This window comes from Rhea americana, unplaced genomic scaffold (assembly GCF_003343005.1).
Source record: "Rhea americana isolate MKP2758 unplaced genomic scaffold, rheAme1 scaffold_46, whole genome shotgun sequence".
NCBI classification, from domain to species: Eukaryota; Metazoa; Chordata; class Aves; order Rheiformes; family Rheidae; genus Rhea; species Rhea americana.
In genome coordinates this window covers 3,615,379-3,640,454 of record NW_028186601.1, presented here as the reverse complement: position 1 = coordinate 3,640,454, position 25,076 = coordinate 3,615,379, and the positions used below count along the sequence as shown (strand labels likewise).

The window sequence follows — 25,076 nt, the reverse complement described above, 5'->3', positions numbered from 1 at the left end:
AAAAAAAAAAAAAAAAAAAATGCAGAATTGACTCATAAATAAGTTAATATAATAAATAAAAAATAATTAATAAAAATAAATAAGTTAATCCCATTTTTTAATATTTTTTTTTCTTGGCTACCTAGACTGTTACATTCATATACATCCCATGTAAAGTGAGGTATAAAGGTATAAAATAAAGGCATATATTTGAAAAATAGCTATACTCCTTTTTGTTACAAGGCACATTKACACCTTACTGGTTAGAAATCCATATATTTGTATATTATTTGCAGGAAAAAATCAGTAATTGTATGTCAGGATTTTTTTTAACAAATTTCCAAATGAAATACAGAATAAGCATCTAAATACTATAAATGATATTTCAGTGGTAAAATTATTTTAAAACAATTTTTTCTGTGACAACCACTAGATATTTTGAATTCCTGTTCAGTCTATTCCATTCTTTAACAATTTTTATTTTTTGTGGGACTATTTTTTAAAATAATTTTTACAYCTATCTTTTTCTTCGAACTATGAATTTCGAACTTAGTGACACAACTAATGATATCAAAGTTGTTAAAGTTTTTACTTCTCTATTTGATGAGTTTTAACTATAGGCTTTTTAATGATGCTTCTCATAATACTGCTTCAGAAAAATGTGTATTTACAACAAAAAAGATTTTTTTTTTACACTCAGGGCTTAATTCATCTCTGTTTTTCATATTCATTCACACTGTTGTTCACTTTTCCTCTGTAGTACCCGTGTGTTTTTATCCAGTCCGTGTACCAAGACCCAGTTGTGCACACATATTCATAAGTACCTGTAAAAATTCCCTTAGTTTGAATACATAATTGTGCTGTGTAGAATAGTGCAATGTATCCTAAACAATCAAGTCTATAGCTCCTAAACTGTTTTTTGTTTTTTCCTTGGGAATTGGGTGGTGGTTTGCAGGCAAAGCTAATAGTAGGAAAGAGCCAGAAAAAGGCATTACGAGGTGCAGAAAATACACTGTTGAAAAAAATGAAACTCTGTAAGTGGACACAGGAGCAAGATCATCCTTTAAGTTGGTGCATTTCAACAGAATTAATAGGTCAGAATCTCCCTTCGTTTTGTTTTACACCTCCAATTTGCTCCCRTTGGTGTCCTAAAATGTTTTCCATATACATGAAGAGGAGTGTGTTTTGACTCCAGCTGAATAGATTGTTTTAGTCTGGGTCTGAAAAGTCAATGAAAAATCAAGTGGCATTTAAAGCATCTGTGCACTTTGTACAAAAATTTATCAAGAAGTAAACTAATTGTAACTCTCTGTCATAGTCTTGCATTTAGAATTGTGGATGGCTGAGAGTGGAGACTGGAAAAATACTTGGTCGAATGCATTTCACCAAATTATAGTGTGATTGTTAAATTCCGTTTTTAATGCAGATACATTTTGAGGGACTGTTGCTCTCTGCACAGTATCAATTCTCCTTGTTCCCCTCACACACACACACACTTATACTTGGTTATTTTAAGCATTTAACAAAATCATTCTTTCTTTGAGGTGCATCAGCTTCAGAACATTTGAATTGGTTGATTTGGAACTTTGTCTACATTCCACAACTTTTCCCAGGACTAAGAGCATCAATAGCTAGGAAAAAAAAGCAAGTCAATTCACTTAATTTTCAGAAAGACTCTCAGTGTGTTGCTCTTAAGGCTGACCCTGTAGAGTTCCACAGGCTGCAGAACCCCACAAACTSTGGTAAACTGCTCCCTGGGGAGCCAGCATGCTTTAACTGACAACCCATTGAGGCAGCTGTAAGAAGCGAATGTGTAAGAAAGAAAGGTAATGAAAACTGACAAGTTGAAATTGAGAGTTTAATCTGCAAAGTTGTGCTTCAGGGGGCTTCCATCRTGATATTCCTATGGAGTAGCAAAAAGAGAAAAAATTAAGAAAATGCAGAAGATAATGCACTTACATATTTTTTTCCTGCACCAGGCAGTATTTATTAATTTGTTTTTTGCCACTTTAGAGCACCTCTTTGCCTCTCAAAAAAGAAAATGAAGTATACAAAACCTGGCAATCATAATGAAAGTGTGAAATGCTCACAGATTATTTATAAGCATGCAAGTTATGTAGTTGTTGGAGATTTTCTCCCTTCTGCTCCTGCTTGGTGATGAAGAATGGTATTTTAATAGGCAGATGGTAAAGACAATTATAGTTCGGGGCTCAGCTGGGAGTTACATCAGTTTATTGCAAATTATTAGTTGATAAATGCTTTTGTTTACAAGCAAAGTCTTAAGCAGCTTTGTAATCAGTTTATCAGCTGCAGCCTGAATTTTGACAGCTTGCCTTTGGGTATACAGTCACTTCTTTCCTGGCCATTTAGAAATCATGCTGACCAGGCAGTCAGTCCGAATGGCAACCTCTATGCACCTGTATGATGCTTAGTAAACTGGTATGTCTTATTAAGCCTATTTTGGAAGAAATCATCGAGTACAGAATCCTCTATAATTGCTAATCCATGTTAGGCTGTTCAGCAGGAGACTTAAATGTTTGTTCATTCATAATCTTTTTTTTATTTCAAGTGTGACCTCAAGTAGCTCAGTTTTGCAGTTACCATTACAAGGTTTGCTTTCTTTATTAACAATATCTCATTTTTGATGAGCTATAATGTCAGTGTAATGCCAATGGTTTACAGTGCTTGTTTACTTTGGACATTCTGTATAACTTGGACTGTGGAAATGCTTTTGTTTGTCCTGAGTTTTCTGACCTTTTCACTTCTAGTTCCTACTGCAAAAGGCAAAACTATGTTACATAGTATTTTACCACATCTGGAGGAAATCTGTTTGGTTTCTGGGTTTTCTTTTAGATACTGAAAATAAAGACAGGGTACTTAATAAGTAGAAAGGACTTGGGGGGCAGATGCTTATTGTAGCTCTGATATTTATATTTTCAAACATTTAACATGCAAATCTACTTTTAATGCCTCTTWCTTGCTCATTTGTTTAGTAAGAGAGCCAGCAAATTGTCATACAGTCTTGTTTCCGCTGCAGCCAGTGTAAATTGTTCTAGCAGTTTAAGCGGAAGCAAGTTTTTTTAATGAAATTAAATCAATGAAGTGCTATTTCTTTACCTTTGTGTTTTTTATAGCTGATGTAAACTAGTTCCAAAACTCAACATGTTAGCTGCAAATCAACATGCGAGGGAAGAAGATTCAACCTAATAAGCAGTAAAAGCAGTTCTTTTCTCAGGGTTACAGTGCACACAACAGAATATACCAGGTTCTGTTCACTATGAAAGGTGATTTTTGTTCCTGTGTCACGCACAACTTTGATGTGCTTCTGTAGCGTGGCCCCTGTAGCGAATAAGTAACCAGGTTGCATAGCTGATATTTATTCTTTATTTTGCTTTTGCTGTTCTGTGAAAGTTTTCCCATTAGTCCTTCTATTTAATGTTATTATTTTACTTACAGAGACAACCTATCAATCCCATTCCCTTTATAATCCATCCTCCTGCTCGCATACCTTTTCCATTCACTCTAAATTTGCCCAAGGGCAAGGAATGAGCCCTGAGGTAGCAGGTCCAAGACAGCAGAAAATCCATTGATAAAATGTAGAATACTCTGTTTTTGCTGTAAGAAAGAGGAGCCGTTAAAGCACATCTATTGTCTCGTTTAATCACTTTTTTTTTTCCATACACTCCAATCTCACAAAATAACCCTGGGAAGACAATCCACAGGCAGGCTTGTGTTTGTAAGGCTACAAAAGGTCACTGTACAGCTGTGCTGCTAGGGAAGCAGGGGTTGTAGGAGTGTGTGTATCCAAAGCCCTCCTTCGGGGTAGTTGCTTTCAGTAGTCCGATTTTCTCTCTCTCTCTGAAACCTGGTGCAGCCACAAAAGCTGRTGAAGAAGTTGGGGGCACCTGGGGATGTGTCTGAGAAATTTCTTTGGAGAGTGCCTGTTCACTGGTCCTAAAAAAAGTAAAAGGACAGTTGAGTTTGCAGTAATGATTGAGTGTAACATGGACAACGTCTGCAAGGCTAAGCTGTTTGTCTTTTTTTTTCCTTGAGGATTAATACATTCTGAAATAACAATTGATAGCTCAATTCCCATGTAAAAAAAGTGTAGTGCTGAATTGAAAACAGAGGAGTTTAAGCAGAAAAATAACACATTTTAGAAGGAAGAATTTGCTAAACTTTTGAAAGAACTCCATCAGTTTCCTTGTTCGAGCTTATACTGAATTAAGGAAATATAACAGGTTTAGCGCTTGTGGCAGGCTTTAATTTCAGCCCTTGAGCAGCAGACTGAACTTCTGGTGATGTGGAAGGATATTACAGTTTTCAGCTGCATTCCGTAAGTATTGCCATTTGTGCCAAATATTTAATAGTTTTTCACTGTGGACTGTCGTCCACCAGGAACTGATATCACCTAAGACTTTTCAGAGCCATCTAATAGAAAGATATGTATTCACTCTGATTAGCCCAGGATTTGAGCGAGGGTCCCAGAAGAGATATATAAGCCTCTTAAATGCATAGAACTTCCAAGGATACGGGTTTAACTGTCTCCCCCTGTGGTAAATAAGCTGTGACAGCTCTATCGGGGGGAAAATGGCAAATAAAATTGCCACATTATTTTCCTGTGAATATTTTTTGAGGACTAATCTATTTTGCTTCTTTACTTAATAGAATTGTATTCAGAGTTAACACCCAGGCATTTAATTGGAAGAAACAAATAGAAATCCTCAAACTAAGAAAAAGCAAACAATGGAAAAAATAAGAGGTCAAGTAAGTGAAAGGTCCTTGCTCTTCAAAAATAGTGTTTTTCAGTTGTGGTTAAGCTGATCAAGCTCTTTGCAGTATTAATTAAGGAGCTTCTGAAATACTTAGCCTGATGTCAGCAGTGGACACACTGCAACAGGGGAAAATCTTGCCCCTTACATTGATACAGATCATTCCAGTTTGGGGAATAAACTCCTGTACGACTGAAAAGTTCTTTTAATATTTTTATTTTTACTCTATTACGTAACTAATACCAGCAGTATTTTTTAACTATAAAATCATCAATTTAGATAAAAAAGACTTGAACGCTCAGCATATGACTAAGCTGAAGTCAGGGTCAAAGTCAGGTTGATTCAGGTGCAGGAATCAGAGCTATTTTCTCAAGGAATATTTTTCTTCTTTAGTTCTGGTCAGACATTTTGAATCTTGAAATGCAGGGATTTTAAAGCTTTCCTCTTCAAAGTTGGCCAGTGTCTTTAGCTGAGTATTCTTCTATTGCTTTAAAAAATATTGTGCTTACATTTCCTTTATTTTGCAATTTGTTCAGTGAGTTTAAAAATGAAGCAGGCTTTACATTTTATGCTGAACAAAACAATAATAAAGTGGCAACTGAACTGGCTCATCTTCTGTATTGTTCTAATTTTACAGAGTATAATAGATTTTACATTTTCTGCAGTCAATACACTGCAGTCTTGTAATATGCAATGGTTTAGCTAAAATTAAAAGTCGAGTATCTTTTTGCAATCTCCTTTGATCAATATACAAGGAAAATGATGTAAGATATTAAGAAATTATCTCATTAATCCTAATTGAGCACTGCAGCTATTTTTTTTTTAAAGTATTTTGAGATGTATGAATTTGCAGGAATGATTCACTGATTTCACTGAAAGATTTTTGGAACCCTGAAATTAAAATATATGAATGGCAAAAAATGCCTGCAAAGTATATATTTTGATTATACAAATGAAAAATGTTAAGAATTATTTAGGAACTGGAAAGACTTCACAAAATGCTTTTGATTTATTGCTGTATATACTATAGATCCATATCACTTATTCTTACATTGTTTTGCTCAAAAACTTGTATGAAACATGAGTTGGCATGTTGCAGAATACTGAAAAGGCATTAATCAACCTAAATAAACAGGTACATAGATCTATCTAACAACTATGAAGTAGTTAATAATTTTTAGCAATTTTATTATAGAAAAAAGGTCTAAAAGAGTAGTGCTTAATTATCTGGACTCTTCTGTGCTGGGCTCTCTTTTGATTGTATTAATGAAGCAGCTGGCCCATTGTTTCTCTTTAATTCCTCTATTGTTTTAAGAATATGTCACAGCTCTTTATTCTTTTATCAGGTGCTGTGCAGGAGGATCCACACAATACCTCGTATTCCTACTGTATTTGCCAATGCACAAAGAAACCTCCAAAGCATTTTTCAAAGAAGGGGCACACATAATTTATAAGTTCTGTTCCTTGCACTACTCTACTGTCAAAAATTTCAACAGTATTGGATTTGAATTCATTATAATTTGTATTAAACAATGTGTCTACATATAGATATATGTACTCTGTTAATGTCAAAAAATTAGAGATCTGACCAGTAACTTGTGCTGCACTGAAATGGCATTCATTGTGCTGAGTAGTCACAACCCCTGGGTGAGAAGCAGGAGGAACTCTAAAGTGAAGATCCAATCCTATTGTGATGTGCAAATTCTCCTTAAATGCTTAACCTGTGCAACAAAGGAGGGAAGACAATAAATTAACTCCAGCCCCCATTACAATTACTAAAAAGCATCATTTTTTACAAATCGGAATATTTCATTGGGAGAGAAAGGTTTAATTCAGTTGATGGTGCCTGGAAGTCACTAAGAGTAGCACAGTCTGTTGTTTAAATAAATTCTGATAGTCTTTTGACCCTTCTTGCAAAAAGATGTGTATACAGGAAATGGGCTATTATGTTGTTGCAGCAACACAATCAAATCCAGTAATCACAAATTTTACCAAAGTATTGCTTCGGAATTAACTGACACTGAAAATTGGTTTTAACAGAAATTACTGTTGATTTTCCTAAACTTCTATGAAAGATGTTCACCGTATCTGGGTCAGAGAAGACAGATAGTTTAACAAAGAAAACTAACTAATAGCTAAGACTGGAAAAAAAGGATTGACTTTGAATATATGTTTATATTGTCTTTATTCCTCTTTGTATGTGAAGAAATACTTCCATAGAACACTTCCTTCCATAGAACGGCTGAACTCAATGAAAATGTTGTTACTTTCAGTAACCTGCTTCCTCAAATCAGTTTTYCTAAAAGCAGCATTATGAATCAGGATGCTTCATGGTTCCATCCATTTTGAAGCAGTTTTCTCCCAGTAACATTAATAGGACCATCCTTAAACCTTATTTTTTCAAACTGTGACCCACACATCCCACATGATTACTCCTTAAGGTCTGCAAAAATAAGCGAAAAGAAAAAAGCCCACTGTCAGARGGTTTGCTTTTCTGGGGTCTGTGCTCACTGGAAGTGTTGTAGAGTTCTGAGAATCAGAAAAGGTGAAGGTCCGTTGCTTTAGTTAAATCTTCAGAGCTAATTGTTGATTCCAGTTAGTATAATAAAGGTTGCTTTGTTTTTAAAAATGCCAAAATATTGGAGGGGAAAATAAAGAGCTGTTTAAAAAAGGCAAATTTCTATTCTATTTTAGATAGCTGTCTTACATAAAATAAAGTTTTATATTAGCATGCATATCTATCACCACAATGCTCCTTATTCTGAATACAGAAGATAGAATAKTACTGCATTTAAATATTACCTAATTGGTTCAATTTACTATATATTTTTTATACTAAGTGTGGTTCCATATCTTGATGAGCCCAGGTGTAGTTGTGCTTGTGGTTTACAGCATCCCATTGCTTGCATTTTATTATTTTCACAAAGCAAATGTCTATCAATCATAGAGATAAATTAGAAAAAATTCTGCAAACATGACACATCGCAAAGATTTTTCCAGCATGCTATGTAATTATTAACCTGATTTTTGCCATTGAAAGAAGCCATGAATTACAGATAGCATGCATGAAGTTAAATGCTTTATATTAGATATATTTTGCTTATGCAGTATTCTATAGGTATGGCCATACAATATAATTGAAGCTTTGTCAGCTCTGTAGCCTAGCAACAGATAATACTGTTAGGTTACTGAATTGCTCCTGGTTGACATGTAGGGAGTATTTTTGTGTTTATCATGTTTGCTAATGATGGGATCCTTTCCAAAAGGCTTGTCTTAATCTTAATTAGAGTTTATCAGCAGAGGTCTGCATGACATTGTGCAGACACTGATTTCATAAATAATAAAAAGTGCAAGTGAAAAATTTGGCAGGAGAAGAAGATATTTAAGACCACTGATTCTTGTAAGAGCAGCATGAATTTCCAAAATGTAATCAAGTTTGAACTGTGACTCTATTCTTTATTATCGAAACTTGCAGTACACTCCACTGCAGTTTTGACAGCAATTATGAGTATGATTTATAAGCTTCCTGTTAGGAACCAGATCTGTTTGCACAAGAATCTTGATCATAAACATTACAAAGAACAGTAAGTCCACAGTTTTTCAGGGACATCAGGACCTTACTTTTTCCTTTCTGTAGAACTTAAAAGAGTTTTTTTATTATTATTTAAAGGTTGTTTTTTTTTCAAGCAGCAGAAGTGTCTGCAGTAAAAGATGCAGACAAAGAAGAGGATCCTAAAATAACCTTTCCATTTGGCGGAAACTCTGACGGTATCAGATAGCTGCTTCAGTGCCTGATGTCATTTGGTTAAAAACTTAGGCCGATGCAATTGGAATGTATTTTTTTTTTGCTCTAGTTTGCAAACTGTGATTTCTTTGACTTTCCCAACCTTCTATGATTAAGTAAGCATTTCTAATTCTTTGCAATGTGAGCTAGAAAAAGAGTTGAGATAAATACATAAATAGTCTTCATGGACATTTTTATTCTCTTCTTCTACTTGACATGTATGTATTATATATTAGGTAAATTTATTTGACAGATTTAACTATTGATATAACAATATATTGTAACATCAAGAAATTTATTTTCAGTTCCACAGAGTCAGAACCAGACTTGTATGGAAAACAGTTTTCCACTGTCGTAAAGTCTTGCTATATTTTGAAACCTTCCCTTCTGCACTGGGAAAGAGTAATGCTTTCCTTACCCCTCTGTATAAAACCAGTAAGACCTTCTTTATTAGAAATGGATAACTACTGTAGTCATTAGGGGTGAAAAGAGGGTCAAGTCATTAGGCCACCACTGTTCTGCTTTCCAACTAAATGGTGTAACCACCACCTTATTTCTGAGGCACTGCCACTCTTTTATTGCAGCTTGCTTGGAGATTCTTCCTTTCTTTTCTTTTGATGACTGAGTCTGTCTTAGGGCTGAGAAACTTGACCCCATAAAGCTCTGTCAGAACTGTTTCACTTCTGTAAGTTTTTCTGGCAAAAGGAACATTAGTCAAAAAACCTCTAGCAAGTTTAATTAGAACGTTATCTTATACAGATGACATGCCTTTACATTTTTTTTACTAAATCTTCATGTCTTGCATATTTTTAAACAAATATCTTCCTGTCTTCTGCATTGCCACCTGCAGTTGGCAAAGACTCTTTATTTACATCATTATCCTTCCGAAAATCCCTCATTAACACTATCCCTTATTTTACCAAAAAAAAATGTTGTGGTCCTGAGAAACCACTCTGTATATGTTAGTTGTGTTTTAGCTTGTAGAAATGCCTGTGGGAAGCAAGACCTTTTTCTCTTTTCGTAACAAGTAGTAGTATGGAAGCCCTGGTCCCTCACAGATGTGTCTTGACACAGTACAATAATTGATATCATAATAGTAGCTGGAAGCTCGTATTGCCTTTAGAAGTCTTTATCAGGTTTTCTGTACTCCATTTTCCTGACTATGCAGTAGAAGGCTCAAAAAGAATTTTCTTCCACTGTATACTCAGCATGAAGGCTAGCATATCTGCATTCACTGCATTAAGGGAAGTACAGTAATTTGGGTCTTTCGAAATAGCAGCTATTGCCTTACCTCGTGCCTCCAACCATGGAAGGGGTTGAGAAGGGACTGTACTATGCCCTGTCCCTCTGGGTGAAGATTACTGCAGAGGTAGTATACTGCATTTCCAGTAGCTGGAAGCGTACATCATCTGGAAGTTCTTCTGTGGATCTAACTTAAAGATCATATCATATACTGATGAAAATATAGACATATATGGGTTATATGATGAATGAAAATACAAAAATAACAGTGTAATTCTTGGACATAAGTTCTGCTGGTTTGTATTCAAATGCAAAAGTGGATTAAATTTCTGTAGTTCTGGTTTACTTTAGTATGTCAAGCCAGACACTGTTATGTTTCCAAAGCTGTCTCACGCCCTATTCATTTGGGCCTGCCATAGGTGTGACAGCCTCCAGGAGCTGGGTGGAGCWGATGACCGAGGTCACTACCCACTTCAGCTGTCCTAGTTTAATCTGCTGCTGGACAGGAGTCAACAACCTAAGGAGCTCTAACACAGAGAGACTGAGTCAGCCTTTTAGCCTGATCCAGACTGATTACAGCTGGAGACCCAGTAATCAACTACACTTTMTTTTCTTCTCCGCAAGGGTGCACATGTCACTATGTTTGCTGGGATAGAGAAAGTCACAGTCTGTTCTTCTGCAGTGACTCATTTTTTTTATTATTAAGAAATACAGTGAGTAGTACAGCCTAGGAAGAGGTCTTACTCTTTATTAAGATATACTAAAATGTGTTGGTTGGTTATTACACCTTCCATATATAAATAAAATAGAGGTGTAACTTAATAAGGGAAACCCCGCTTCCTCTCAGGAAATAAACTGTGCATGGTGTTTGCAGAGAAAATGTACCCAGGCTCAGATTCTCAAAACTGCAATAGGCATAGATCACATACTTTTATCTAGGAGACTAATTAAATACACTTTTGGAATTTAGCCTGGTTTTCTCTCAAATAGATTTTATACCAGTTAAACTCCAAACTGTGGATTTACTCCTGACTTATATCAGACAGTGTCAGGCCATACTCTTCAAATGTTTGGATTTGTGCTTGGTCATTAGGATTCTGGATCTGTAGATATATATGATACTATCTTCACATTTCATCTTCTTATTCTCTAGAGGAAATTTCTCCGATTTGCACCATTTAATGCTRTAATTTTGGAGAGCAGTAAACCTTAATATATTTTGGTCCCATTTCAGTAAATTGTTGGTAAACTTTGGAGCCACCTTCAACTTTGTATTAGTAAAGAGTGACTACAAAGACACTTTTCTGCTCTGAAACTTTTCCACCACTCTGAGGTCTGGAAGCTCAGCTTTATTTTTCCACTGAAACACATTGTCACTGATGCTGTTTTGTTTGCTCATCTTTGAAAGCTAATAGACTGGTTTAATTAATTGTCCAAGATTTCTCTAAAACAATGTCCTAATTCTTCCATTTAGCTGTGGCATATCATATACTGTTGTTATCTTCTCTACCAGATTTTTGCAACAAGTTGTTTTAAAACTATAATCTCTTTGAGGGGGAAAAAATGAAGTGCAGTTGAAAAGGCAGTTATGCCGAAAGATAAACACAGCAATATTACTTATCAAAATGAGTACAGTTTTTGCTTGCCTAATGAATACAACATATAGCTTTTTCTATATATACAAAACCTGAGGAAAAAAAAAAAAGCTTTATAACATATAAAGTATGCAACATTATTTCAGGCATAACTGTATTGGATATGTATCTAGGCCTGAGAGTGTAGATAACACAATATAAGTGCTTTGCCTGTCTAAACATGTTAAATAAATGAGCATTCACTATCGCGTTCAAATACATTAGTAGATGTACTCGCATAGTTAATTTTCTTTTTAATGCACTACACGTGACATTTGCAGCACAGAGCTATAGTGTATCTTACTGTTTGATAGAAGTTCTTCCCCCTCCCCCTCGTTTTAAATAAACCTTTATTTGAATAAGCCTTTATGAAACAGATCTTTGGCATATCTTCTTTTCAGGAAGTTCAGTCAGTGTAAGCAGAGATAAAGCAGTCATTTTACAAAGAATATTACATAAGGGAAGATTTTGTTAGAGAAAGATGGTGGTGAACATAAGGAAGAGGAAAACATCCTTAAGAGCAAATCTGATTTCTTTCTAGCAGTTGTTTGGTTTTATAGTGCTGTGACTGGGTATGCAAAATAAAGCAAAATTGGAGTTATGAAAATACATACAGGAAGTCTGGTGAAAAGTAATAATTATTTAAGTGCCAAATAAAAGTTTCACCTGTATGTTAATTTTCATAATGCTAGTCTTTCAGGAGACAAAACGAAAAACTAAAACAAATGGTGTTACTGCGCATAATTAGGAGAATGCCTAAATTGTTAAGCATTGCAAATTCTTCTACTGCTAAAAGGAAAACAGCAAAAGTGAGAATTATTTTTCTTTTCTGCCTGAACAAACCAGCAAAAAAGTGCCTAACCTGGCACTGGTGTATTAAGTTCTTCTGGACTCTGATATTGTCAATTAAATCTTTCTGCTTTTATGTTTTCTGTAGGAGGGCAGCTTTGGTGTACCACTACCAAGGCCATCTCAGAAGGTGAAGAACTGATTGCATTTGTTGTAGATTTTGACTCAAGGCTGCAAGCTGCTAGTCAGATGACTCTTACGGAAGGGATGTATCCTGCACGTCTGCTGGACTCAATACAGTTGCTCCCTCAACAAGCTGCAATGGCATCTATTTTGCCTACGGCTATTGTGAACAGTAAGTGTTGAATAATATTCTCTGACTTTGTTTTAAAACAGCATTACTTTAAAATATAGCTGAAAAACAAATATGATAATAGTGAATTCAAGGCAACAGAAATCATGCAATTTAAAACGCACAGCTTAAAGCTTCCATGTGTTCTTCCATTATCACAGATGAATTGGCAGACATAAAAGGAGGAAGAAGAGAGGTTTGACAGCTGTGAGCTGTAAGAACCTCTCCCAGAATGTCCAGCCTGCCATCATGGGGAATTTCTGTGATCGGAAGTGATACCATCAGAGACTGCTGAAAAAGTAGATAAGACAGACCTGTTAGCTCACAAGTCCAGCCTTTGCTTCTCAAATAAGCTTGTTGCTTACAGTGCAGCTTCTGATAATAATTCACGATAGTCAGTGAAAATAAAGAACGTTTCATCAGTTGCTGTTTCAAAATGCAGTAGAGATCATTCCGTATAGCAGCCCTGATATATTATAGTATTTCAGCTCAGTGTGGCTACACAAGAATGTGTTTAAGTCCTCTGGACATCAATAGATCCTACCACAGACAGAATATAGCATGTAATTAAGTGCTGTCCTGAAAGAGGAGGGACATCAGCAAATGATAAGTGAGTTCCTGAACTGGGATCATTCAGCCTGAATGTTTTGTTTATTAAGTTTCATTTTATTAAAATTTCCCAATTACTGTTTTTTTTAACCTTTATACAGCCCTAGTTCCTCATCCTGCTCGCTCAGTACCTTTCAAATATGCATTAGGTGTTATTATGTGCCTCCTCAGTCATCACTTAGCCCTATTGCATGTATTTAGCTCTTTTAGTGTTTTCTTCATGAGTCTTTTCCCTTAGGGCTCTTATTGCAGCAYTTCCCTGTGCTTCCTGTGGTTTGTAAGTATTGTAATTAGATACAGTGAACTACTGAACACCGTATTTTACCTGCGTCATGCAGGCACATAATCTGCCACTTGGCTCCCGTCGAGTAACACTGTCTTGAACAGTCACACCACCTTCAAGCTCTTTGTACAGGACTACTTAAAATATCTRTGGTAACACCTTTAATTTAGTCTTTTTTATTTGTCATTGACCATTTTCTCTGTAAACAATTAAGATAGCTATATATTTATTTTAACCTTTTCTAAAAGACACACCTTAAAATGTCCAAGTCATCTAAGTCCGTCACTTCCAGAGAGTTAGTTGTCAACAATTTCAAGCACTTTAGTTAAGCACCTTCATTTTTATTCTAGCTTTGAGGCTATTGTGAGAGCTGACATATGTATCAACAGAACCAGAAACTGTACAGGACTTTTCCAAAAGAAAATACTGGAAGCCCTTTAGGTGGACCATCAGGTTACTACAGTTGAGGCAGACCAATGTTCCTAGTCAAAAGCCACAAGGGAGACACTAGGGAACAAGTTTTCTAGGCTAAATGGGCAAAAGCTTACTCACAGCTTGTTTCAGTTGAGAACACGTTTTTTGTGCAGATCCACACAAGGCCAACTCCGGGTTTGGGCTATGCAGGCATATTTCTACAGCATCAAATTTCCAGAAGCACCTTTGCTGCCCAGCATGCCATTTGCAGAGCCCTGGGAAGCCTCACAGAGCATTGCTGCTGCTAAAAGGAGTTTATGGTGTGTTGGCTCTTCCTACACAGGTTTAGCAGCAGCTGATAGCAACCTCAGTACCTTAACTCTCAGAGACTGCTAAAGCAGTAAGTCTCACTAGCCAGAACTTTCCATCCCAGTTCTGACTCTGCTTCTGCCAAGACTAAGMCATTTCCAGATTTCATTCTTGAGCTGGCCAAATTCAGTTTCTTGCGTAAAGTCTCGAGCCAGATGTGAGTCTAATAATATACTGAATGCACCTCTAGATTTGTACTGAGACATCTTAGCCACTCCGTTACTAGATCTCTGAAAAAATACTCATTTTTTTGGCAAATCAAAWTTTGTAGGGTTTTTTAAATCTTTCTTACTTTTCCTGCTAGGAATATCAAAATTCAGAATATGATCTTTGATTCATTTAGCTTGAACTTGAATGTTTCATTTTCTTAATTAATCCATTGAAACATTTTGAAATCATCCATTGAAACAAATTGAAACATTTTGCTTTGAAACAATTAAAACATTAACTTAAAGTGGCTTTTATCTATGTTTCATTGGCTTAGCTGAGTAATAGCTTGAGATTTGGTTCTTATACATTATTCTCCCTGGAATTCCATCCTYCTACAGTGCAGAACTACTCAAATGGGTTTCCTCTGCGTGGCGTATAGTGTCAGGTCTCATATTCACTGTGCATAACTGGAGCTACAGTCTGTCCAGGCAGTATAGCACATAGGAAATAAAGATGGCTGGAAATCAAGTTCATTAAGATAATAAGAGAGTTCAATTCTGTGATGGAATGTAGTCAGATGAATTCAAATGGGACATGCTTCCCCTTGTTTCAAAATTTCCTCTTACTAACTTCTGGACTTTCTCTTCGAACGAAACCTCAACAGTTCAACTTTTTCAAACCATTTGAGGCCAAGAACAAATGCTGAAATGTGCACTTTTGCGTAAGATGGATATTCCAAATGCTGCCAGCCTTACGAGTGATGCCTTTGATAGTGGTATATCCTGGAATAGTAACTGCTCCATTAAATGTTTGTGTCTTCACAAAAAGTTCACTCACAATTGCTCAGTGGCAAAGAGAAAAACAGAAACTGGTAGTGGTGAAAAAATCTTATGCAAATTAATGAACAGAAAAATAGACAAGCATTAGCAATGCGATTAGAACAGCAAACTAAGCAATGTAAATTTTGGCTGCATTTGCAGATATTTAATGAGTAAAAGACTTGTCCCTTTCAGTGGGTTGGATTCTTCAGCTTTGTTCACCCACAGGAACTGCAACAGAACAGTTGTGCTATACACATCAATATTTGAAATTGAGTATAAATAGTTATGAATAATAATGAATTACATCATCAGCTACACATGCCTGAACAGATGAATGTGAGGACTTTCAAGTGTTAAGGAAACTAGAAATTTTCAGAGCAGTCAACCTGTTGTCAAGACTAGCTTAATCAAAATCACTAGTTGCATTTGAAAATACTGGTATGAGTCTGAGGCTTAAATTTTCTACAGTCAGCTTTTGGCTTTCTGAATTCGATGGGAGATTTCATGTGGACCAAGATGACTGTATTTTGATGTTGACTGCAATGGCCTATTCTGTGACTCGGAGGCCAACTGGGACAGTTTGGCCATACTCTTATCCTCCCTTAGTCTCAAAAGCAGGAGAGACACACCGAAACTAGTTGTAGGAGATGCTCCCTGGCCTGTTGTAACTCTTGAACTCTTGTATCCAGAAATGGGGAAAGTGTTAATTGATTTAAACTACAAATGTGCAAGGGACCTTCCTAGTGCCTTAACAGTACAAACAGCCAAGTTTCAGTGCTCCAGTCTGGACCCTGCCACTGTTTAATTTACTGGTATAGACATATCCAAAAGGCCCAGGATTTCTTCCSTGTTCTTACTGATAGGATAAACAGTTCAACCCTCAGAAGGATCAAATAGCTTTTTACCCTTTTGAGACAGATATACAAAACATACTGTGTAGTTATCCTTCTGACAGGGTATTAACAGCCAAGTATCGATCTGCTTTGTGAAAATATACAGTATTCAATATTACTCTTCACATAAGTAAAGGATGTAACCTTCAGTACAAGATCAAAATACCTAGTCCCTCTGCTTCTAGAAGCACTATGTACAACCTCTCCATTGTCTTCCCCTCAGGATTCTGACACTTTGGGATAAAAGACAATGAAAAATTGCATTATTCTTAGCAAATATCCCTTCTGTATATTGAAAAGTGGAACAGTAACAATTTGTCAACAATAACAGGATATATATCATATACAACATACACAACAACAATAAAGTATATCAGAAATTTTAWCTGCTGGCATTAATAACAACAGAAACATAGGGAATAAATATTTTTGTTAGTATAATGTTAATTTCAACTATATAAGATCTAAAGGAAACAAAGTTAATCTAGTCTGACCTGGATGCCAGTGCAGCAAGATTTTATGGTGATAACTTCATAAACTTGTACTTAAATTGGAAAGAGTATTTTCAGAATGATAGGCAGTTAACACTCAAAATTCCAAGGTCCAATACCAAAAAGAAATATGCATACATAAAAAGCATGATTGAAATATGTCACCTATTGAACAGTGATGTATTAGAAATATGGCTATTTAAATAATTAAATGTTAATAATTTAATTAATTAAGTTTGGTGCTGCATATTCATCACAGACAATGAATCTTATTTCATTTTTAAGTAATTGTATGCCACAAACTTCCAGCCTTTTTTTTTATAAACTGAATTATTTTTTAAATTCCCTCTTAAAAGAAACTACTGCCTCCCACATTCAATCATTCTTTTGCAAGTGACATTTTAATAAGCCTGTGGCTCAGTTTTCAGTATTTTATTAAATAGGTGTGTCTTTATTGGGGAAATGAAGAGAATTAATCCTATTTTGCTAATTGGTTGACACTGAATGCACCATGACTAACCTGCACCTGGTTATATTTGCTTGTAGAGGACATATTCCCTTGCAAATCCTGTGGCATTTGGTATCGAAGTGAGAGGAATTTGCAAGCCCATCTCATGTACTACTGCAGTGGGAGGCAAAGAGAGGGGCCTCAACTGTCAGAGGAGAATGAAGATAGTGCCCAGCAAATATCCAGTGTCTGCCCCTTTCCTCAGTGCACCAAAAGTTTTTCTAATGCAAGAGCTCTGGAAATGCATCTAAATTCTCACAGTGGTAAGTGCCATATATCTTCCTGTRTCACCTTCTAGATTTAGCTATTCTGAGAGTTAATCACTGTAAACATTCAGTGGATCAATGTCTGTCCAAATATATGCAARCATTGGGTGTATATACTACTAAGATGCCAATGATTTCTGACATATATTCCATACCTTGCACCTTTCATGTAAGCAGTGACATTTCTCTAATCTACTTTTCTTTATTTGAATGCTCTCTCTCTCTCTCTCTTAAAGTGCATATTCACACATACAGTAGACATTTCTTTACTGGCAAAGGTATGTTCAGGAATCCAGACGTGTTGGACTGCTGCTTGATCTCTCATCTGCGTCAGAATTTCAGCCACCAAACATTAGTCTCCTGACCACAGTCTTTACCTACACTTTTTGACACTGAGTGGAGAGAGACACTCTGTCAAAGATCAAATCCTCCCAGTACAGGATCTCAGAGGGTCCTAACGTAGGCTTCTAATTTTAAGCAGGAGATTTTCAGGATTAGAAWTAGAAACTCTTGTGTATGTTTTTCGAGCTACTTGTTCCAAAACTTCTACAAGTTCCCTTCCTTCTTTATAAAATGGGGATAATATTTCCCTTGTCCATTTTTTTTTAATAATACTGGGCATATGGAAAGAAGGATTAAAAAATTCCTATGATTACAAATATGAGACTTAGCAGGGATTTTATCTCTCTCCCTAAAGATCCTKTGAGTATGCTATTTAAATTTGTTTTGAGTTATGTCAGAACTTACAGGTAATGAGTTTGCAGAACATTCTGCATTAGAATTTCTGTTAGCACACGGAGAAAGAGACAAGGGCCTTCCAGGAGGAGTTCCTGCTCCTCTTGTTAAATAGGTGACGTCTAAAGGCCACTAACGCATGCTTTATACACAGAGAGTCTGTTTCAGCTGCAGTGTGAAAGCAGAGCACTCCTGGGKAAGAGGGAGTCTGTTCTGTGAACATGGTGAAGTGAAAAATGTTCCTCTGATATTTAGGCAGCAATTACAAATCGAAACAGCATAATGCTGCCTTCTCCCCCCCCCCCCAAACTGTGGAGATGTCATAACGTTTCTTCTTCTGATGTTTTTCTAATTATAATTTCTTTATTTGAAAAGAACAGAAAGTATGGAGACTGTATTATAGATGATGTCAAAAGACATGTTTCAGTGCACTAAAGTTAGTAAACATCCCATATCACCTCAACTCTGGCCCAGTGTAGAAGCGTTTGCATCTAACCTGAAGAGAGAGACATTCCTCTCTCCCCGCCCCTCTTTAGCCATTGCTAATCAGTACATTTATCTCATAGAAGCCACAGTGTCAGATAATGTGTTTTGGCTTTTTACTCAGTGTGTGGGAGGAATTGAGTACCTCCCAGAATAGGACTAGAAGAAAGAGTGTGCTGAGTGAGGAACTTCCTTGCATGAACAACACTGACAACAAGTAGCCGTTCCTTTAGAGGTCAGACTGTTTCTGTCCTTCCAGGTCTTAACTCTGAGTATCAGACTATAGCCATTTTCTGTCTCTCTTGCCTTGCAAATATTTAGATGTTTGGTGAACAGTGGAACAGCTTCAACAATAGCAAGTGAGTGCAGCCAAAAATGTCTTACAGCCTAGTTATTAAAATCAGGTACTTCTGGAAAATAAGGTCCTCATTTCCCCCCAAGCAGAGGGAGACTGTGAGGTCTCAACCATTGCGTGAAAGAAAAGTTGCTTCAGCTCTTTGCAGTTAGTAAGATACAATTGGTGCGTAGAAAGTCTGTAGACATGAACAGGGAGTGACCATACTTTCTTGCAGTGCAGAGTTAAAATTCCACATTCCTCGAGAGACATAAATCTCAGACCTGTGCTGAATTTAAAGTAAGAATTTTAGGAATTTATTAAATCGAAGACTGAAACTCAAGACTTCCCTTCTTTTTAGTCATAAGCCAGTCAATTGAATAATATTTATACTTTTTCACATGTGGTCAATCTTTAATTCTTCTAGACAGTTTATAAAATGTTAGAACAGCTTCTGCAATAGAATTGAAAACTTCCTCCATCAAATACCCTGTAACGTAGTGCTGTGTTTGCTTCAGCTTCTGTTACAGTTCCAGCTGGAGGCTGTATCAGACCTACATTACTGGAGCACGGAATCTAGATGCATTTAGATGGAGAGTCTGGACAGACACTCCACCATGATGATATCATATAATGAGGAAGTATATGAAACACCATCTTGTGGCAGTGGAGGAGCTAAAGCCTCTGATTACCCTTCTGGTGAAAAAGTGCCTGACAGGGAAAAAGTGCTTGTTAAAGTGCTGTATATCTCTTCTGCTCAGTTCAGACTTCTGAGGTCCAGAGTAGTTCAGATTCTAAGTGTAGCTCACAAATGGGAGATTGACAGACACTAGGAGTGAAGTGAGGACCTCCAGGCCTGACAGAATGATAGAATGACTTTACATAGAATGAGCCACAATATTCTTAGAGCTTTATATCATTCCACTACCACAAACCTGGTCTAAGTGACCAAGGGGGTATGTGTATACATGTGCAGGAGACAAAACAAATACCCATGTTTGATTTAGATTTAAAATACCATCCCTACTGATTATTTCTCTGTTTTTATCATCTAACAAATAATAAGAATCAGTGGTGTCACAAGAGACAACTTATCTCTTTTTAAGCATTTTCAGCTTCAAAACACCAYGGAACACAGTTTTTGCTTTAGCAATAAGGTGTTCTGGAATGTACTGTTCTAGATAGGGATAGCTGTTACAATTCCATAAGCAAAAGCTGTTGTATTACAGTAGTAGCTGCCTGCAGCCATTGTATGTGGGAGAAAAAGTGCTGGTGAAGCTGTGTCTTACTCCTGCTCCCTTCACAATGAACTCAACTCATCAGTTGTGTCTGATGAGGACATTTCTGTGTCCTGTTCCCAAACTACAGTCTTCAGTCTCTTCCCTCCCAGTCAATTCATGCAAGCAAAGAGCTGAGCGTCAATAATGAAAAACATTGGAAAACTGCTCCTTTCTGTCTGTGGCTTGCAGGCACTCTCAGGCTTCTAAGGCTGTACCTCAAAAAAACCACATAATAATTTTGAGCCCCTTGAGCTTGATGTGCTCTCTCTGCATTCCAAATTGTATGTGGGGAACCATATGTTTCCCGTAGTTAAAACTGCAGTTTCTAGGATCTTTTCATTTTGAGTAAGTCCAGTCTATTTTTATCGTTCCTTTGTTTTTACTTTCTCTTCATCTATGCTTAATACATACAGAAACCAAGGCATTCCAAAGCAGAGTGGAAGCCTGGAAATCCCCTCTAGCAGTTCAGGGAAATGAGAATCTGAACCAGTTCAAGTATTTCTAGAGTGACTAGTATGTCTGCAAGATTCTTACCAGAAGAAAATTAGTAGTTCCTATTGGTTTTGTGCTTTCTGTGCGAATGACTTTCCAGTATATTTCATGAAGGGAAAAATGGTCACTTTAACTTTTGTTTTATTTTTTTACTTATTTATGTTTTCTATAGGAGTGAAAATGGAAGAATTTCTCCCGCCTGGTGCTAGTTTGAAATGCACAGTTTGTACTTACACTGCAGACTCAGTGATTAACTTTCATCAGCACCTGTTTTCGCATCTTACTCAAGCTGCCTTTAGATGCAATCACTGCCACTTTGGCTTCCAAACTCAGAGGGAGCTACTGCAGCACCAGGAGTTACATGTCTCTGGCAACAAGATTCAGAGAGAAAGTGACATTGAACACTCTCCAAGTGGAAACGAAGAAGGTTTACAGCCAGCAGCAGACATGTTGAGCAGAAATGAYGTTCCTCAGAGCCAAAAGACCATGCAGACTAAAGATGCAAGTTCTGATACAGAGCTTGATAAATGTGAAAAAAAGACTCCACTTTTCCTTCCAAACCAGAGGCCAGAAACACAGCCTGCAACAAATAAGCAAAGTTTTTCATACACTAAAATAAAGTCCGAACCATCCAGTCCAAGACTTGCTTCATCACCAGTTCAGCCCAATATTGGCCCTTCTTTCCCAATGGGACCTTTTCTTTCCCAGTTTGCTTTTCCCCAGGATATCACTGTGGTTCCTCAGGCTTCAGAGATACTAGCCAAAATGTCTGAACTGGTGCATCGAAGACTGAGGCATGGAAGTAGCAATTATCCTCCTGTAATTTACAGTCCTTTGATGCCAAAAGGGGCAACATGTTTTGAGTGTAACATAACATTCAATAATTTAGACAACTACTTGGTACACAAAAAGCATTATTGCAGCAGCCGATGGCAGCAGATGGCGAAGTCACCAGACTTTTCCAGTGTTCCAGAAAAGATGCCAGAAGCTGTAAGTCCCAGTAATGGTCAAAGCTCTATAAATATCCTGAATACAACTCCTCACACATCTGATACTGAGAATCAGCTTCTGCAGACATCTTGCATAAACTCTTCCAATGTTTTAGATTTGATTGGGCCAAACAATAAAAGTCATGATAAAGACTTTACAGCACAAGCTAAGAAGTTGTCAAGTGCAAGTAATGGTGATGAGAAGATAAATGGAAAACCTTCTGATGTGAAGAATCCCAACACTCCATTAGTAGAAGGCGAGAGTGATCCCAATAAGACCACCTGTGAAGCTTGTAATATTACTTTCAGCAGACATGAAACATATATGGTCCACAAGCAGTATTATTGTGCCACTCGCCATGATCCCCCACTGAAGAGGTCTGCTTCCAACAAAGTGCCTGCCATGCAGAGAACGATGCGTACCCGGAAGCGAAGGAAGATGTATGAGATGTGCCTGCCAGAGCAAGAGCAAAGGCCACCACTAGTTCAGCAGCGATTTCTAGAAGTTGCTAATCTTGGCAATCCTTGTACTTCTACTCAAGAGTCAACAGAAGGCCTTGGAGAATGTTACCATCCACGATGTGATATATTTCCAGGAATAGTTTCGAAGCACCTGGAAACATCACTGTCTATTAACAAGTGTGTTCCAGTTTCAAAGTGTGATACTCCACACTCTACTGTTTCTTGCTTGGAGATGGATGTGCCAATAGATCTCAGTAAAAAATGTTTATCCCAGTCAGAGAGGACATCCACTTCTCCTAAAAGGCTGCTGGACTACCATGAGTGCACAGTATGCAAGATCAGTTTTAACAAGGTAGAGAACTACCTTGCTCATAAGCAGAATTTTTGCCCTGTCACTGCCCATCAGCGTAATGACCTGGGACAGCTTGATAGCAAGGTGTTTCAAAACCCAGAAAGTGAAAGAAACAGCCCAGATGTCAGTTATGACAGAAGCATAATCAAATGTGAGAAAAATGGAAACTCGAAACAGTCATCTCCTAATGGAAACTTATTTTCAACACACTTAGCAACACTTCAAGGACTAAAAGTCTTTAGTGAAGCAGCCCAGCTTATTGCTACAAAAGAAGAAAACAAACATTTGTTTCTTCCACAATGCCTTTACCCTGGAGCAATAAAGAAAGCTAAAGGAGCAGATCAGCTTTCTCCATATTATGGAATAAAGCCAAGTGATTACATTTCTGGTTCTCTTGTCATTCATAATACTGATTTAGATCAAAGCACAAATGCAGAAAGTGAATCTCCTAAAGGCCAGACTCCTTCAAATGGATGTGCTGTGCAGAAGAAAGAGTCTCTTCCATTATTGCCAAAAAACCGAGGCATGGTAATAGTTAATGGGGGACTAAAACAGGAGGAAAGACCTGCAGCAAACCCACAACAAGAGAACATTTCCCAGAATCCGCCGCATGAAGATGGGCACAAGTCTCCTTCCTGGATCTCTGAGAATCCTTTAACTGCAAATGAAAATGTCTCTCCAGCAATTCCTACAGCAGAGGAACAGTTGTCTAGTATAKCAAAAGGAGTGAATGGTTCTACCCAGGCCCCAACCAGTGGAAAATATTGCCGACTGTGTGACATCCAGTTCAACAATCTTTCAAACTTTATAACTCATAAGAAGTTTTATTGCTCGTCACATGCAGCAGAACATGTCAAATGAAACAATCAGTCACCTTTGGTACCTGTGTTTAGCATATTGTTCCATACAGTTTAAAGAAAGCTGTTTGAATTACATCTGGACAATCAGGAGATAATTCACTATTGCTGAGTTGAAGACTTAAAGGTGTAATTTCATTACAGTCCATTAGTAAAGTGTATTATTGGTGCCATTTTCAAAAATATTAATTTATTTTACCAGCAGTATTCATAGCTGTAGTTATGTTATTTTTTATTTAAAAACTTTATATTAAAGTCATTTGTAATGTTATTGTATAGTTATTGTGTAGCACATATGGTTTGCACTGTATAGTAGATTTTAAAGAAAATAGTCACAAACAATACAGAAAAGCATTTTAGAAATAGCTTCAAAAGCACTTGTGTATCCTGTTTTTTTTCTTATATGCTGTTGCAGATATATGTATATGCTAAAATATAACTTGCAAAAATGTTTCAACTATGCTGTAAAGTTCGCCTTAAAATTTCAATTTTTTGAATAATTGGGCTCAATTTGCATGTTATATTTTAGCAGGTACAGTACCTTAGTCATTAGGCTTTGCATTTGTATGTAGCAGTATGTTTCTGTCCACTTTCTTAATCTGAAACGTACGTTAAATGAAGATGGCAATTCTTTTCTTGTATAGTACTTGTATTTTCTTTCGCTGATGCATCTCTGTCTCAATTTTTAAACCTTTGCTGTTAAATGCAATACTTTATAAAGAATGAACAAAATTACTGGAAGCAGTATTGTAAGTAATGAGGTCATATCAATCAGTTTTATCTTTTGAAAGGCACAGTCTAAAACAAAACCCTAAACTCAATGCTGCAATTATGAATCTAATTCATATATAAGATATATTTAAATATAAGAGTAGCAATACTGCAACTGGTGATCACAAAGATAATGTTCTACTTCTGATAGAAATAATTTCTCAACAAATGTTGTTACTATGCATGTATATGGATGGAATAAAATTCCAGATCATTGGAGATGCTTGGCAGTAATTTCTTTAAATTTGTTTTATTTTGTTTTTCAACAAGGATTTAGAGCTCACAAACTAAAGAATCTCTTTGAAGTRGGCTAACATTGCCCTCTCTTCAGTGGAAGCAAAGCATTTAAAGGGAAAATGAACGCAAAGGATGCCTYCACTTTGAGGTAGTCCTTGTTGACAGGTTACTATAACAACTAARTCTAAGGCAACCTAGTGGACTAAAATTTAAAATGTAAAAGTCTGAAAGCAAGAAGGCTGTTTCCTCTATTGGAGCTAAGGGAGACATAGTTCCCCAGAGAACTGGTGCAGTTCAGAATCAGTTARGCAGTCTGCTCCCTAATATCTGTGGCTTGATTCTTTAGCTGTTCAGCAGTCTTAAGAAAAGCAACTAATAACATTTGTTTAAAATGAATAACAGTTTGCTTCACTAATTCTATATATAAACACTATTTAATAATTTATGTTATATTACTCATGCACAGTTAACACCCTTCACTTGCAGTTATTACTCAGTCTCCTGTGCACTGCTTTCATAAAAAATATATGACTATAAAAGTGAACTATTGGTGCRTTTTTCATCCTACAAATTTGAAGGCAAGACCATGACATGAATATGTCACATAAACAGTTGTAGTTAATTTAGTTCCTGTATCAGTCAAAGCACSAACACAAAATCGAATACATGAAAGGATGATATTTCAGCTAAGCATCCAGTTGGAGTCTAGCACAACAATATGCAACCCC

The 25,076-nt window shown here is 36.7% G+C and overlaps 1 protein-coding gene across 2 annotated transcripts in view; it reads left to right on the top strand.

Annotated features, from left to right (window-relative positions):
- The window catches only part of ZFPM2 (zinc finger protein, FOG family member 2), a 313,640-nt gene extending 289,310 nt beyond the window's left edge, over window positions 1-24,330 (top strand). For both annotated transcript variants that reach the window (XM_085316305.1, XM_085316306.1), the window contains exons 6-8: window positions 12,349-12,555; window positions 17,129-17,353; window positions 20,853-24,330. In XM_085316305.1, coding sequence (XP_085172431.1) covers window positions 12,349-12,555; window positions 17,129-17,353; window positions 20,853-23,344 — 2,924 coding nt within the window. In that variant the 3' untranslated portion in view covers window positions 23,345-24,330. The remainder of the gene's footprint in view (window positions 1-12,348; window positions 12,556-17,128; window positions 17,354-20,852) is intronic.
- The last annotated feature ends 746 nt before the right edge of the window (window positions 24,331-25,076 follow it).